At 36.7% G+C, this 16,448-nt stretch overlaps 2 protein-coding genes across 2 annotated transcripts in view; one reads left to right on the top strand and one right to left on the bottom strand.

Moving 5' to 3' along the window:
* Positions 1-2,578, bottom strand: part of LOC131941710 (LYR motif-containing protein 1) — a 29,857-nt gene extending 27,279 nt beyond the window's left edge. The window contains exon 1 of the mRNA XM_059301151.1: positions 2,185-2,578. Coding sequence (XP_059157134.1) covers positions 2,185-2,196 — 12 coding nt within the window. The 5' untranslated portion in view covers positions 2,197-2,578. The remainder of the gene's footprint in view (positions 1-2,184) is intronic.
* LOC131941711 (NHP2-like protein 1) lies at positions 1,380-9,256 on the top strand. The gene is made up of 5 exons (XM_059301155.1): positions 1,380-1,537; positions 7,397-7,514; positions 7,959-8,062; positions 8,877-8,910; positions 9,040-9,256. The coding sequence occupies exons 1-5, from the start codon at positions 1,535-1,537 to the stop codon at positions 9,162-9,164; spliced, it is 384 nt and encodes a 127-aa protein (XP_059157138.1). The 5' UTR covers positions 1,380-1,534; the 3' UTR covers positions 9,165-9,256.
* Positions 9,257-16,448: the final 7,192 nt, after the last annotated feature.

Below are 16,448 nucleotides of genomic sequence, written 5' to 3'. Positions count from 1 at the left end.
ACTAAAGCTAAAGTTCTAACTTTTTGATCTGAGATGCAGAAATCGTTGAATTAACTCATTAATTAATAGTACTACTATGTGCGAGAAGGGATCGTCCATGAATGACATCACACTCATAGGAGTCCTTAATTTTGTGAATGTGTGTGATGAGCAGTAGCGCAGCGTGGGGGCGGGGGGGGGGGGACATATGTCCCCGGGCGCCGATCTTAGGGGGCGTCAAAATGGGTTGGAAAAATAAATTGAAAGGTTGAGGGGGGTGCAAATCGAAAGTTTGAGGGGGGGTGCAAATCAAAATCTCGAGGGGGGTGCAAATGGAAAGGTTGTCCCCGGGCGCCGGGAAGGGTCGCTACGCCTCTGGTGATGAGGGGAGGGGGGGTTCAGATGGTGTGACGTTACACTTTAGCATTATTAAAAAAATAATGTTAGAAAACGAGTTTTAGCCGTCATATTGCGTTTTAGAAAACGGTTTTAATAAATTGTAATAGGAATTTATCAAAATACTCTATGTTGACAGAGTTCTAACAACATTTTGAAAAAATATCGATGTTTTAAGAAAAATTCAACAGCAATTTTGAGGGGGGTGGGGGTTGTATGTGTGACGTCATTTTAGGAGGGGGGGATCTGGCTTTTTGTGTCGACGTGATGTGCAACTAAAAATAACTAAAAATAAAAGCTTGTATCGCTTCTTAAAGTTTTAGTGAGGCATTCGATATATACTGAGCCACCAGTGTTTCTTCCAGACTTTTTTTCTCGGGGGGGGGGGGCACTTTCTTCGGGGGGGGGGGGGGGGCACACACATCAAGCGACGCATGGGTCGACCCAGGAAGACATGGAGACATAGCGATGCTGAAGGAGGCCTAAAGAATAAGAAAGAATTTTAGAGACCTGAAAATAGTGTCAGGAGACTTTGGGGAAGTCAAAAGTTTTGACAGAGGCCAAATATTTTGCAAGGAACGAAAAGGAAAAATGATGATGAGTGCATACTTATATAAAAGATCGTTATAATAAGTTTTTATTCTTTGTTTTTTTTAGTTTGAAGACAATTTATTCAATTTATAGTTTATAGGCCTTCACATTTTGCCACCCTCCCCTCCTGTCACAAAAAATTGTCACAGGCTCCAAAGGAGCTCACCAGACAGATGGCACTTTCAACAACTTTTATAAAGCTAAAAATTAAAATAGGTCTACTTAAAAAAACAAACATTTTAGATCTACTTCTAATTATAATTTATTCAGTCTAGCATCTTTCCGGATCTATTTGTTGTTTAAAAACGTTTCGACTTCAATAAAAAAGCGTTCGGCTTTTGACCTATCGAAATACAACAGTAACAGTTTAAAATATTTAAAGTGCTTACTGTATCATGCTACACCACCAACTTTTCACCAACCGATTACAAAACTACGCACGTGTGTTTACCCACACTAGATCTCAGTTACAATCTATCCCTCCGTGAAGCGAACGTTATTCGCAGAGAGGTAGATTCTAGACATTCAAATTATTTTAATCTGAGAAAGAAAAGCTAACAGAATAATTATGGTAAGCTGTCTTAAGTAATATATTAGACATTAATTAGACACAAGAGCTAAGCCTACATAAAAACAATTATAATTTATAATCTAGATCTAGGCCTCTACTCTCTAGCTATTTCAACGGCCGTTTTTTAGCAAACTTGTGGCGTGGGCTAAAAATGGCACTTTCTTTAATTTTAATCTTTAGCAAAGTTAAGTTTAGTGTTAGACTTCAGCACATTGACACAATTGAAACGAAAATTGGGGAGAAATAGTAGGCCGGATTGTTGCTTATATGGCTGGATTGACCTCTGACCCTGAAACGTCACGCGTCGTTTTCTGACGGTTTTTACGTTTATTTTAGGGGTCCTATACACGACAAATGAAAAAACTGCTAATCTCGCTAATTCTCATCATTATTTTAATGAGACATGCTATATAAATGGACGCCATGCCTGAAAATGGCCGAAAAAATAGCCAGATATGTGGTTTTAATTAATACATGCTATTCTTGTCGAGTACTCTTGGGAAAAACTGAACTGTCGCTTTGAACGGCCCAGCACTCGGTCGAAACCCCCCGGCACAGAAGTAGTAATATATAATTGAGATATTTATAATGAGTAATTACAGTTATGTTGATTCGCCTATTTTATATCGAATTTCCATATGAGGTACCCATGCAGACATTTCTGTCCGCTTTGTTTACTATCGTGACGTCATTGTTACGCTAGTTACCTCACAGAAACAACTCGTTTTTGTTTTTTGCGGAATGAACTGTTAAGTCTAGTATTTTAATTATAATTCAATTGTAGCGTGTGCAGAAAAAGTAAAATTATGGAAATTATTTTTGTATTAGTAATTTTATTAGTATATTGATTTTTTCTTCACTGTGGGCCGACAGTAGCTGCATTGAATTTAATTCGTGACCGGTGGTTAACCTCGTCAACGCTGCGTGGCCTATTCGTTTATATAATTAGTGATGCTCGTTCAGTGGCCTTTTTCAGAGCTAGGCCTAATTACGGGCGTTTTTTAGACTTAATTGATCGGCCGTTAGCCCTTTTCATTGCTGCGTATTTTAAAAAATGCTCGTTCAGCGGCCTTTTTTTTTTTTTTTGGCGCTAAATAATCTGTTTACGGGCATTTTAAGCGTTTATTTATTTTTTTAAGCTAGACGTAGATCTAGTTTAAAAAATATTTTTTAATACAGCTGGCTGCAGGGGGGGGGGTGCAAATCGAAAGTTTGAGGGGGGGCGGTGCAAATCGAAAACTTGAGGGGGGGTGCAAATCGCCTTTGGGGGGGGGGGGGCTGACACCATTAAGTGCCGCACCGGGTGACACCCGACCTCGCTACGCCACTGGCTGGCTGTCTTGCATGCCTGATATGTGAACTTAAAAAAAAAATGACCGAAATTTAAAAAAAATGACCAGAAGTAGGGAAGTAGGTCTGTTTTTCAATTGGCTAGAGGGAGGGGGGGGGGAAGAGAGAGAGAAGTGAAGACACCGACCATCTCGTGTACGCGTGTTCATGCTATGACGTGTACTATAGGCCTGCTGAACTCACGGTGACCCGCGACCGTGGTGGGATTTTTCATCCACAGGATAGTAAACGTAAGCAAGCAATCACGCGAGTGACGATGTTTGGAGATTTTTAAAAAAAATCACATACGTCATGTTTTCAAGATGAAAAAAAATGTAATGTAAAAAAAAAAAAAATACCATGTATGAACCTCAGCTGCCACACTGTTGACTCAATATAATGTGAATTGAGTGTAAAATGTATTTGTATTTATAAACAATCATAACTGTTACTATCATATTATTTTAAGCATATTTATTATTTATTATTTAAAATTAGAATTTGAAATAAAAATATTTATTATGGTCATTTGATTTATGCAGGTGTTCATTACTTCATAAAATGGTATGAATAACATGTAGAGTAGAATTTAATAAATAATAAAATAACTAGATCTAGTTTTATTATCAACCAGTTGCTTTTTGTTATTTTCCGGTGAGTAAATTACCTAAGCTGACGCAATTACCATGGCGGGAATTAAAAGCTCGTGTACACAAGTCGACGACGTCATGTTATGCCAAGAACGCTGTTTTGTCATTCATTTTCAATTTTGATTAATTTTCAAATTCTCTCTTTTCTCGTCAACCGAGTAAGCTAGATATTTAAATGTGGTGTCAAATGTTCTCTTAAGGGGTAAGGAACTTAATGGTGTATTTGAAATAACAGAATATTTTATTTTAAAAAATCCATAATTTAACCTAAGAAATAGGCTTCCATTTTATAGCTAAAATAGATGGATGGGCTTAATACTTAATCTAAATTTAGATTCTCAATCCAACTTGAAGTTAAAATGTGCTAAATTCATCATCATCATCACTCCTTTAAGGCCCCTGGGGAGCAAAGGGCTGCAACCACACATCTCCAGCTGACTCGGTTTTGGGCTGCTCCTCTAATCTGTGCCCATTAGAGCCCAGCTGTTTTTGCCTCTTCCTCAACCGTTCTTTTCCATGTTTTCTTTGGCCGGCCCACCCTCCTTTTCCCCTGGGGATTCCAGTCCAATCCATGTTTTGCGATTTTTTCTTTTCTTAACGTGTGTCCGATCCATCCCCATTTTCGGGCCTTAATATCTTTCTCTATTGGCTGTTGCTTTAAAATTTGCCACAGGTCTTTGTTTGATATTTTGTCTGGCCGTCTTATTTTGAGTATATGTCGTAGGCATTTGTTTACGAACGCCTGTAGCCTATCAGTATTTGTCTTCGTAACCCTCCAGGTCTCCGAGCCATAGAGTAGCACTGCCTTATCATTTGTGTTGAAAATCCCAATTTTGCTCCGGAGTGACAGGGCCGTGGACCTCCACATCGAGCGCGAGTTGAAGGCACATCTAGCCTTGTTGATACGGCATTTTATGTCCTCGTCTGCTCCCCCGTCCTTATTGATCACGCTTCCCAGATATGTGAATGTGTTTGCTTCTCGTAAATCTTCTCCATTTAGCTGTATCGGCAGGTCCTGGCTGTTATTGATTCTGATGACCGCTGTTTTGTTTTTATTGATTTTTAGTCCAATTTGGGAGGCTTCTTCAGACAGCCGATTTAGTTTGGCTTGCGTGTGTTGATGCTTATGAGATAGTAGCAGATGTCATCGACGAAATCAAGATACTCCAACCTTTTTGTGAAACTCCACTGGATTCCTGTGTCGTTTTTTGTGGCCCTCATCATGATCCAGTCGATTACCATCAAGAATATCATTGGCGGTGCTAGATCTAGATTCTAGATATAAATGTTAGTCTGGCTCGTTGCTTAGATGGTAGGATTGACCTCTGACCCTGAAACATCACGTATCGTTTTCTGACGGTTTTTACGTTTATTTTAGGGGTCCCATCCACGACAAATGAAAAAACTGTTTATATCGCAAATTCTCATCATTATTTTAATGCAAAATGCTAATAAAATGGATAATATGTCTAGTGGAGCACTCTCCGTAAAAACTGAACCGCCGTCAAAAACGACTAACGGGGAAAACGGCTCGACTAACTGTTAATTAATATATAATTGATACATTTATCATGTATATTTACAGTATTTTTTATTACTTTTTCCAAAATCTTCCTCGAAGATGAGGTACCCATGCTGAGATTTCTATCCGCTATTTTTAGTATCATGACGTCATTGTTACGCTAGTTACCTCACAGAAACTACTAGTTTTTGTTTTTTGCGATATGAACTGTTAGTCTAGTATTACAATTCAATTGTAACATGTGCGGAAATAGTAAAATTATGGACATTATTATTGTATTAGTAATTTTATTAGTATATTGATTTTTTTTCTTCACTGTGGGCCGACAGTTGCTGCATTCATGACCGGTGGTTTACCTCGTCAACGTCTAGATCTATATAATTATAATGTGTATCAAATGTTGTATAGTATTTCTAACGATGCTCGTTCAGTGGCCTTTTTCAGAGCTAGGCCTAATTACGGGCGACTCTTAGACTTTATTGATCAGCTGTTAGCCTGCATATTTTAAACAATGCTCGTTCGAGGGCTTTTTTTTTTGGCGCTATAATGTTAGCTGGCATTTTTAGCGTAATTATTATTTATTTATTTTTTTAGCTAGGCCTAGATTCAGTTTAAAATTTTGTTTACATGAGCATCGTTTTCGATAAGTAGTATTTCTCGCTAACCCGGAGGCGTGGCTGGTTGCTAACAACAATATGGCGTACGGACCGGATGCATGACTTCCGACAATTTTTTGTCTTATTTTCCAGAGACCTTCTTAGAATTACTTTTAAAAATGTTTATCACCAGTAAAATGGCGGGTTTTCACGTTATAAAAACATGCTATAGGTGGCAAGGCTAAATATGCCAGAAAAGCATTTTAAAATTTGCTTTGGAGAATGAAGGTTAAATTTAAAAGTTGGTCTCATTAAAATTAATAAAACTTCTAAAATATCAGCCCGGAGGTCACAAAAATGAATTGGAGGTTGTAGAACTATTAGGTTTATCATTATATGAACAAATGAATCAAATATTGCATACGCTTTTAAAATAAGACATGACTTTTGAATGACAACCAAATTTTTTTTTTTTTAAACCACGTGACCGCTATTTGATGATCACTAGTGGGGAACTCTGGGTACATGGCCACTTAAAAAGTCTAACCTATTTGTGGTTTTCTTTACGTTCAAGTTTAAGAAGAGGTGTGTTGGCCATGGCAGTGAGTGTCAATAAATATTAAATTAAGTAATTTAGTTTAAAACGAACTAAAAACTTCAAAATTAGTGCCTAATGGATTAAATATGGATGTCTATCATTCAGTAGTTATGCTTAATTTGAAATTAGGGTAAATTCTAGATTTAGTAAGAAAAACTAGTATAAGTACACGGTCGTTTTTTTTTTTTTTCGTGACAGATTTTATCAAGATAGATCTATTTCAAGTTGAAATTGAATAACGTTTTTAAATTAGTCTTAGCTTTGTATCCATTCGGCTCTGCTCTGTTATAATTTTAAAAACTTATTAATTAGTTTAGGCCGCATTTGCACGGTCGCTTCGCGGTGCGCTAAATCTTTACCCCAGGTAACACGCGATCTTAAAAAAAAAATCAAACTGCTCTTTACTAAATTGTTTTTACAGCTATCTAGCATGTGTGATAGTAGATCTAAGTCTATATTTTTTTTTTAAAGCCTATGTGAGTTTTAAAAAAATGACCAGTAGTAGGGAAGTAGGTCTATTTTTTAAATTGCTTGAAGGAGGGGGGAGTAAAGACACCAACGATGTCGTGTACGCGTGTTCATTCTATGACGTGTACTATTGGCCTGCAGAACTCACTGTGACCCCGCGGCCGTGTAAACGTAAGCAAGCAATCACGCGAGTGACGATGTTTTAAAACTAAGTGGAGTTTACTTTAATGGAGGGGGGGTATCGTCCTTAATCAGCTGTTTGCAAATCAAGTGTTATTCGGCTGCTGAACGAGGATGGTTGGATAGGAGAATGCTTGCTTGCTAACCAGAAAGACCACCCTTGAAGGTGCTCTTGCCGTTGGTTGAACTAAAAGCTATGGATGGAAGCACATCTATTGAGTAAATGTGAAAAAAAGGCAGATTAACAGGCCTAGTGTAGCCTACATTACTATGGAATATGTGTTCAGGTCAAATCAAGCTAGCCTAATATTTGCATGTTTTACCATACAAACTACAAGCTTGTTTTAGACCAATAGATCTGTTGTAGGCATATTTTGACTTAAGTTACTTTTGGTATGGTATGGATGGGAAACAAATTTTCACAGCTGAGGTTGAGTGAGTAGCATATGCCTTATAGTTATTAAAGAGGAAGTTTTGTTAGCATGTAAGCCAACTATCCCACATATCCTTCCACAGGCTGAAGAAGTAAACAGCAAAGCTTACCCTTTGGCAGATCAAAAACTCACAGAGCAAATTCTTGAGCTTGTTCAGCAAGCTTCCAACTATAAGCAGCTTAAAAAGGGGGCTAATGAAGGTAAAAATACTTTTTTGTCAATAAGTAGGATAGCTAATATAGGTTGAAAAAAAAAGTAAAATGTACCATATATTAGTAAACTTAGTGGTTGGACAGTTAAACGCATGTTTACTAGCTTGAAAGTCCATAGTTGGAATCCTCCTGGCAGATGAGCCTTAGTGGCTTAGTTGGGGACAGCAAACCATCTAGGATAGGAGAGAAAACTCCTAAATGGAACTGGGGTTGAGCCCCCTTATGCATTAGGCAAACTCCTTTTTTGGAGCTGGAAGGGTGGAGCTGATAAATGGACGTCTGGCTCTTATCATTTTTCTGCCCAGACATTGTGCTTGGATTTCCAATGGTCTATTAGACTATGGAGCCACTTATGTATACATATATATTTTCTACCACACCTTGTTTTAGTTTCTTTTGGTAGGCTACACAAATTTTTTTTACCATTTTTAGCTACAAAGACATTGAACAGAGGGCTTTCTGAGTTTATTGTGCTGACTGCAGATGCTGAGCCAATTGAAATTCTTCTCCATTTGCCTCTGCTGTGTGAAGACAAGGTAACTCATTTGTAACATTTAATGAGATTGGTCAACCCTACTTAACCCACCTAATCCCAAGAGCAGTTGTTCTGTGGCGTCAAGCCATTTTAAGTTTTCGATTATGCCTACCATTCCACCAAAAGTGGAATGGTACAGCTAAATTACAAAAAAAAACTCTTTCTGGCAATCAGATTTTGTCTAAGTTTGTTATGCTTTTATTTTTACTTAAAACTTAGACTACATGTCGATAGTCTGAAAAATGTCAGCTTCCAAGATTGCTGGAGAGATATTCAGAGGAAAGAATGACTTATAGAAAAAAAAAACTCAGGATTTGTAATCTTTGTGTATTAGGCAGTAGATACAACTTTTATTAAAAACATTTTAGTTACTAGCTTTTCAAGTGACCTTTTTTTGTAGACATTTTTCATTTATGTCATTCATGAATGCCTAGTCATGTCTTTATTTTCTCACTGGAATAAATCTATTAAAGAGTTTATCTTCTAGTCAACGTCTTCAGAGATATTCAAAGTAAAAATGTTGAAAAAAATATTCACTACCCTTTTTTATAATGAAAATCAAAGCTCATGTACACATATAAAGTAACCCAGTCCCTTACGGAAATTCATTTTTTATATATATTTCCCCATAACCAGCACATGTATTCATTCACATTTGTATTGACGATTTGAATATCTGCCAATTTATTTGTCTGTAACACCACGGAAAGGGGATGCTTTGCTGTTAAATTTGGTCTGCCATTTCATCTTTTTATCAGTTGTGTAGTTCAGCATTACCAGTGCTATCTGTACATTTACTTTATTTTCTTCCCCAGAATGTCCCATACATTTTTGTCAGGTCTAAACAAGGTCAGTTATTTAATTCCATTACTATTTTGTGTTGCTAAACTGAAGCTATAGCTGCAGTTCATGATTTTGTGAAGATCTTTTGTTTTTTACGATTAACAAAAAGCTAATCTGTTCTCTATTTTTCACTAGCCTTGGGTCGTGCTTGTGGTGTTTCAAGGCCTGTAATTGCCTGTTCTGTCATCCAGAAAGAAGGTTCTCAGCTGAGGAATCAAATTCAAGCCATTCAGCGCAGCATTGAGCGTTTGCTCATCTAATGTTTGTTGTCACTCATTTTTATCATTTACATTGTATTATATTTGAGACCCATTTTTATTTTCATTCAATATTAAACTGCTATTTAAGCCTTGTTTGTTTTCTGTTAATTTTTCTTAGTTCATGATGCGTTAGATATAAGATGATTTCTACTTTTCATGAGTAATATGAGAGAGATTAAACTTTCAAGCTGCATTATCAAATCAATATTTTAATCGTAAAAGTCACTCAAACTAGTGTTATGGCTATAGATGATTGCACTATTATTATTAGTCTTATTTTCTAACAAAGGTTGATAATTCAGGAAGCAATTTTAAATGGGCATCATCATATTTTATGATGCAAGTTGCTATGTTAAGAACTGCAAATTCCAAGATAGTGAATAACAAATTTGTTCATGCATCTCAAGTACGGTACCAAAAAAAAAGTTAGGTTTTTTTAATTTGTTTTCAACTTTGACAACTTGAAAGTGAAATATTTTTTGATGAGTTGATTAAATTGTAACTGAGTGAAAATGCCGTTTTGAACTCTACACTCTACGTGTACACTAAGAATAAACATTTTTTCAAACCTCAAAAATAAGTACATCATTGGAGATGGCTTTTCATTTTGGTAAAATTAATAATGGGGTAGAAAAAACTGCAAGTAAAAGCCCAAACTAATTTCTGTTAGAACAGCGTAAATAATAGAATTCTAGCTGTTAATGTAGGGGAACTTTTTTAAAAAAAAGACTCTAGTATTACACCTACTTAAATCAGGAGAATGTGAGTTCACTTAGTATCTAGGGGGGTCTTCCATAGATGACGTCACATTTGGGGGAGGGGGGCTCAATCCTACTTTTGCATTACTTTTTTAAAGTTAAAAACTGAATTTTATATATTTCACGTTTAGTAAATTGTAATAGAAACTAATTAAAATCCCTATATTGACTGGACTGGGTAAATAGAAAGAGAAACTCCAATGCAATTTGAGGGGGGGGGGTAAAAATCGTTTATGGACGCCAGCATAGCAATTTATGACGTATTTTTTATTGAGGTTGAAAATTGGTCATCAAACAATACTAAACTGTAAGCCATTTTGAAATGGCTCAACCTTTTTAGTATATCTTATGGTATATAACTGAGTGGTAGGTTATTTTAAAAGTGCTGATGTATCAACCGTTTTAAACTTTTATTTTACGAAAGAAGAGTGTGCTGTCACCTAGTTGTTAGTTCTTGTAAGTGTATCAAAATAGTATCATTGACAGTATGAAACAAGTTAATAAAAAGTCCAGTGACAATTTAATCGCAATTTCCTTATGTTATCCATAACAATTTTAAATCGAGATAAATCATATAGTCAGCAAATTTTTTGTGACCGAACGAAAGGATATTTTTGAAAACTTTCTTCGGCAATATTGTTCTAAATTATGGCAGGAATTGATTGGTAAATGTTTCAAGTCGCTAAGTGGTCTGGTTGCCGACTTAAAGATGCGGACACACATCCATCCAGAATTAACGAATTAATAATCGCAATTGTCAGTATGGAAATTGCTCTAAAAAAAAACTTTACTTGTTTCTTCGATATTATACGTCGTATAGGAGAGGACTGAACTTGCCCTAACTTTAAAAAAATTTAAATCATTATTAGATCTATTTTTAGCGCAATCTTATATATATATATATATATATATATATATATATAGGGGTCAGTAGCGTAGCGAGGGGGGGGGACATATGTCCCCGGGCGCCGACCTTAGGGGGGACGCCAATTTGAAAGTTTGAGGGGGGGTGCAAATGAAAAGTTTGAGGGGGGGGGGGGGGTGCAAAACGAAAGTTTGAGGGGGGGGGTGCAAATGAAAAGTTCGAGGAGGGGGTGCAAATCGAAAGATTGAGGGGGGGGGTGCAAATGAAAAGTTCGAGGGGGGGGGGTGCAAATCGAAAATTTGCTCCCAAGGGGCCGCCAAATTGAAAGTATGTCCCCGGGCGCCGGGAAGGGTCGCTACGCCTCTGATAGGGGTTCATGGGAGGGGTTATAACCCCCCCCCCCCTTGCCTACGCCACTGAATACAGTGAGGTAATGTTAAAGCTGAAAGTATTAATTCTTTTTAAAATACTTAATGTAAATGTAGGTATTTCTTGCAGACATGACGACACACGTGAGAATAACATTATATTTAGTATACTATGCAAATTATTTAACCTGTTAGCACTATGCCCAGACCTTTAATTTTCCTGGTATATTTAATTGTAGCCTATATGATGGATTTAACGGATGTCATCTCTCACAAAGGAATATAAATGTCAGATTTTTAATAGTAAAGACTCCAATAGATTATTAAATTGCGTGTTTTGCTGTTAGCGAAGAGGATGTTGAAATAGGCGTGCGGCGTCAAAACGGTCCCGTCAAAACGACCCCGACATAAGAGCCCCGTCAAATTGACCCCGTCAAAAGGGCCAGCGACATATGGACCCCGTCATAAAGGCTCCCGATAAATAGGCTCCCGTCATTAGGGCTCCCTCCTGGCAAATAGGCTCCCGTCATTACGACTCCCGACAAATAGGCTCCCGCCATTTAGTTTCTCCACGAAACGGGCCCGGTCATTACGACTCCCGACAAATAGGCTAGCGTCATTTTGTCTCACGACAAAATGGCTCCTGTCAATTTGGCTCCAGACAAAAGGACCACTGACAATACCGTTTCTGTAGAGACTAAGTCTCCCGGCAAAGCGGTCTCATTGAATATGACACCTGCCAGTGGGACCCCTTCATCAATATTCTTTAGAGTTAGCTTATCCAACACTCTTAAGTAATACAACGTATGCATCTCTTGTTCGACAGGCCTTATTTTTATGTTAGTTTATCTATTATAAAATATAGTATGTTATAATTTAAGGGTAATCTATGACTTCCATAAGTGAGTCGGTTATAGGCTGTTCCAACTCAGTGTGTGGGGAGAAGGGTCCACGCTGTACCTTCCTACCTGCAGCATGCTTGTAGGTTATCAAAACAAAATGTCGTTATCCTGTAAATACAATGTATATCGTACATTTTCACCTCTGTGCTCGCTTTTATGAAACAGATCTTTACTGTTGTAAATTAAACATTATCAAAATTTTAGAATTGGTAGATTTTAGCTGTTAAGAGCTTGATTTGTTTGTGAATTGATGTTTTTTCATGAAAAAGCAATTTCATTCAGGCATTTAAAAGAGGTTATAGTAGTAGTGGAGATAGGACAAAATGGTTACTTTTATGCCAATAGTGGTCATACAATTCATTTGTCTGGAGCCAATATGTCGGGAGTCATTTTGTCGGTAGCCAATATGTCGGGAGCCAATATGTCGGGAGCCCATTTGTCGGGAGCCTAAATGTTGCGAGTCAATATAACGGGAGCCCATTTGACGGGAGCCAATAAGTCGGGGCCCTTTTGACGGGGCTATTTTGACTATTTTGTCGGGGCTCGATTTGACGGGGCCGATTTGTCCCGGGCCGTTTTGACAGGGCACCTGAAATAGGACAAGAAATACTCTCACACTAGTCACACTGACTTAAATCTAAGCAAATTTTATAGAAATTTTATTAATATAACGATTAAATAATAATATCAGTAACAGGTTATACTTATAACTTAACCGACCATATCTATATACATTCATATTTCTAAATCTTAGCAAGATCATTAACCGAAGTATTAAAAAAAAAACAACTACTTACAACAGTATTAACATGGCAATCCTCCATTAAAAGTTGTGATTTTTAAGTTTATTCATTCTCCCATGGAGAATTAAAATGTTCCTTCATTGTATACACATTTACACAGGGACGGAATTGATTTTTCCCCCCGTATGGAATGGGAATTCCCTTTACATCAAGGTCTTCCTCTTCTATCCAATCTACACTCTCACCATTAATTTCATTGGCAGTTATAACCATCAGTTCACGTTGGCGACGTGCAGCAACTCTCAGAGGCCTGTGATGCTCTGTAATGGCACAATTGATTATTCCTGTTTGTGAGTTAAGGAATGATTGCGCAGCATAACCAATGAAGAGAAGTATGAGTGACACTTTTTACAAGCTTTTATTACACTCACTTCCTCGTCGGTCTGTCTGTCTAGATCGAAACGCCCGTGTGAAATTGCAGGCACCTCTAACTAAAAGATACGGTTCGTAGTTGGTACGTGGGTCAAGACATGAAGACAATGCATCGTGACATTCAATTTGACTTAATTGGTCGCCTAATTAATTTTTTATGAATTAATTAAAATTTTGACCGAATTAGTAGGCAGTTCTATCATCACGGCCGTGTTGGGCGTGGAGCGAGGGGGGGGGCGCTCTACTACAAAAGCGCGTCATCACGTTCAACAGGCACGCGATGGTTTTTAGTCAGGTCAGCAGTCTAGTTCTTTACCACTAGACTACGCCATCCCATAATACTTTACTGAAACTTTAGCTATAACCTTGACAATGGTTTTAGTCAAGTAACTATTGTAAATAAAACATGTAAAGTATTGAATTTTTTTTTCATAAAACACCGTTTTAATAACAAGCTTTTATGCACTAAAAAGTAGAAAAATAAATTATACACTACCATTTAAATAACTAAAAAGAAAAGCGTGGGTCACTTTAGTATCTATTGGATACCTTTACTAATATTTAGGAAGAGACCCACGCTTTTCTTTATAGTAATTTAAATAGTAGTAGCTAATATTTAGGAAGAGACCCAGGCTTTTCTTTATAGTTATTTAAATGGTAGTGTATAATTTATTTTTCTACTTTTTAGTGCATTATTACATAAAAACTTGTTATTAAAACGTTTTTTAAAATGAATTTTTACAAACCCTGTCGCTGATCCCGAATTGAACAGACGGACAATACAAACCATAAGGGATTGTGCGATAAGGATGTGAAGAGCGGGGGAGGATTTCATGCACTTTTATACACTGAGCAGAAAAAAGAGATGGAAATTTATGTGAAGAGCCATCTGTTGAACGCTCAGGTATTTTTAGTCCACAGTTTGTTTGGGCGACTGATAAAGGTGGAGGAAGAAATCTATCAGTTTTTAAGCTGAAATACGAGCTTCCTGGATTTGAGCAACATTTACCATCCATGCATTTAACGATCTGAGTCAAATACTGGCTAGTTCTCACAGAGAGCAGAGAAGTTTTAAGGAGTTCAGACTCTTCTGGATCTAGATCTATGTATTCATATTGTTTCGTTAATTTGAAAAATAAATGCGTTTGTTTGTTGTGTGGTAGTAGCATTGCAGTGCCGAAAAAACATAACGTTGAACGACACTTTCAGACAAATCATGGCACTTTTAATGTGAATTATCCTCTTAAATCTGAAGTAAGAAAGAAAAACAAGTTAATAAAAAGTCTAGTGACAATTTAAGCGCAATTTCCTTATGTTATCCATAACAATTTTAATTTTTTTGTGACCGAACGAAAGGATATTTTTTGCGCTAAAAAAAAAGACAATTATATTAACCTATATCAACGGAAATAGTTTTATTTTAACGAGTAGGCCTACACGATGCTCAGTTTAAAAAAGTAGTAAATATCATCCTAGGCCTACACGATGCTCAGTTTAAATGTTGTTAATTAATTTTTTGTGACCGAACGAAAGGATATTTTTTAAAACTTTCTTCGGCAATATTGTTCTAAATTATGGCAGGAATCGATTGGTAAATGTTTCAAGTCGCTAAGTGGTCTGGTTGCCGAGATATGGACAAAAAACTGTATTTGTTCGAGGTTTTTTGGCTTTTCCGGTAAATACAGGAAGGAATTCCGGGAATTTTTTTGGCCCACAATCATCCTCGGAACTTGCTTAACATATTTGCTTTTGGAACTGTCCTCAATATTGCTTCGTTGAGGAGGAGATACGACTTAAAGCTGGGGACACACATCCTTCCAGAAATGACGAGTTAATGATCACAATGGTCCGTATGGAAATTGCGCTAAAAATTGTAATCTAAAATCAAGTCTAACAGCACAACAGACTGTTTTCACTAGACATGTGTAAAATTCTAAAAAGGCCCCTATTGCTTCTTTCAAAATATCTCACATGCTCGCAAAAAAAAGAAGAAACCTTTCATTGATGGTGATTTGTTTAAGGAACTATTTTTGACTGGTGCCGATTAATTAAATGTTTTCTTTGTGTTTTCTTTGTATTTATGTGTTTTGTTTACTTTCTTTACGTTTTGTAAACACATTACTCTGTGTGTATGCAATTAAATAATTTTATTATTTTGAAACATTTTTGTTTATTATTTTTTAATACATTATGACTATACGAAAATAAGAAAAAAAATTATGGGAAAATGACAAGTTATGGAAGGAGTTTGTCGATTTAAAATAGGTGGTGCCCGCCACCCTACCGATATTTTAGAATGTGCTCTAGAGTAAAATAAACCGGGAGTGATCTCCCCTAAACTTTCTCGAATATTCTTATATAACTTGGAATATAGACATGATTTTTAATTACTTAAACTTTTAAAAATACAATAGAATCTCATAGAAAAAAGAATTGCGAACGCCAAAACAAAATGTGCATAATAGTGCGCAATATTATTAGTACTTTATAAATTTACATGCGTTTTTTGAGAAATCGGAAATAGCTTAAATTAGTACTTTCGGTCAACGGAAATTACTCAAAATTTGACATAAGGTAGAGAATTAGATCTTTTACTTACATGTGAAATTTCATTTATCTATCTGAAATTGTACTCAAGTTATAGGCTTTTGAAAAATTCAAAGTAGAAAAAGTACTACTTCCGGTTATCGGAAATCGCTCAAAAGTTGACCAGGATCTACGATTTTGATAAAATACTTATATATGAAATTTCATCAACCTAGCTGTAACGGTACTCAAGTTATCGTGTTTACACACAGACAGACACACACACAGACATACACACAGACATACGGACAAGATTGCAAAATTATGTTTTTCCGTATCAGTGAGGTGTAAAACGTCGAGATTTGTAAAAATCTCGATTTTTTTTTCACGATTACAAGACTTTCTCTATACTTCGTTTATACGAGAAAGTAAAAAGGTTGGGAACCCTTGCTCTAGATCGTTCAACAAGCATGAGCTATACCGGCATGGACACCATGATGTAAGGGAGACAAGGCATGTCATCAAGGGCAAGAGTCGCAGCCCTAAGTGTGAACATAAGTTCTGTAAATAGTTTTTAAATAAAATATTCGGGAATCGGGGTTTCAAAGAATAGCAAGCATTACACTGATACCCCTGCCTTACTCTCACATGACATGCTTCCGACCTTTAGTCAAATAGCACCATTGACAA

Source organism: Physella acuta, unplaced genomic scaffold (genome assembly GCF_028476545.2).
Source record: "Physella acuta isolate Inbredline_101_S28 unplaced genomic scaffold, ASM2847654v3 ptg000370l, whole genome shotgun sequence".
NCBI lineage: Eukaryota > Metazoa > Mollusca > Gastropoda > Physidae > Physella > Physella acuta.
Note: the sequence above shows the minus strand (reverse complement) of the source record. Positions and strands in the feature narration are given on the sequence as shown.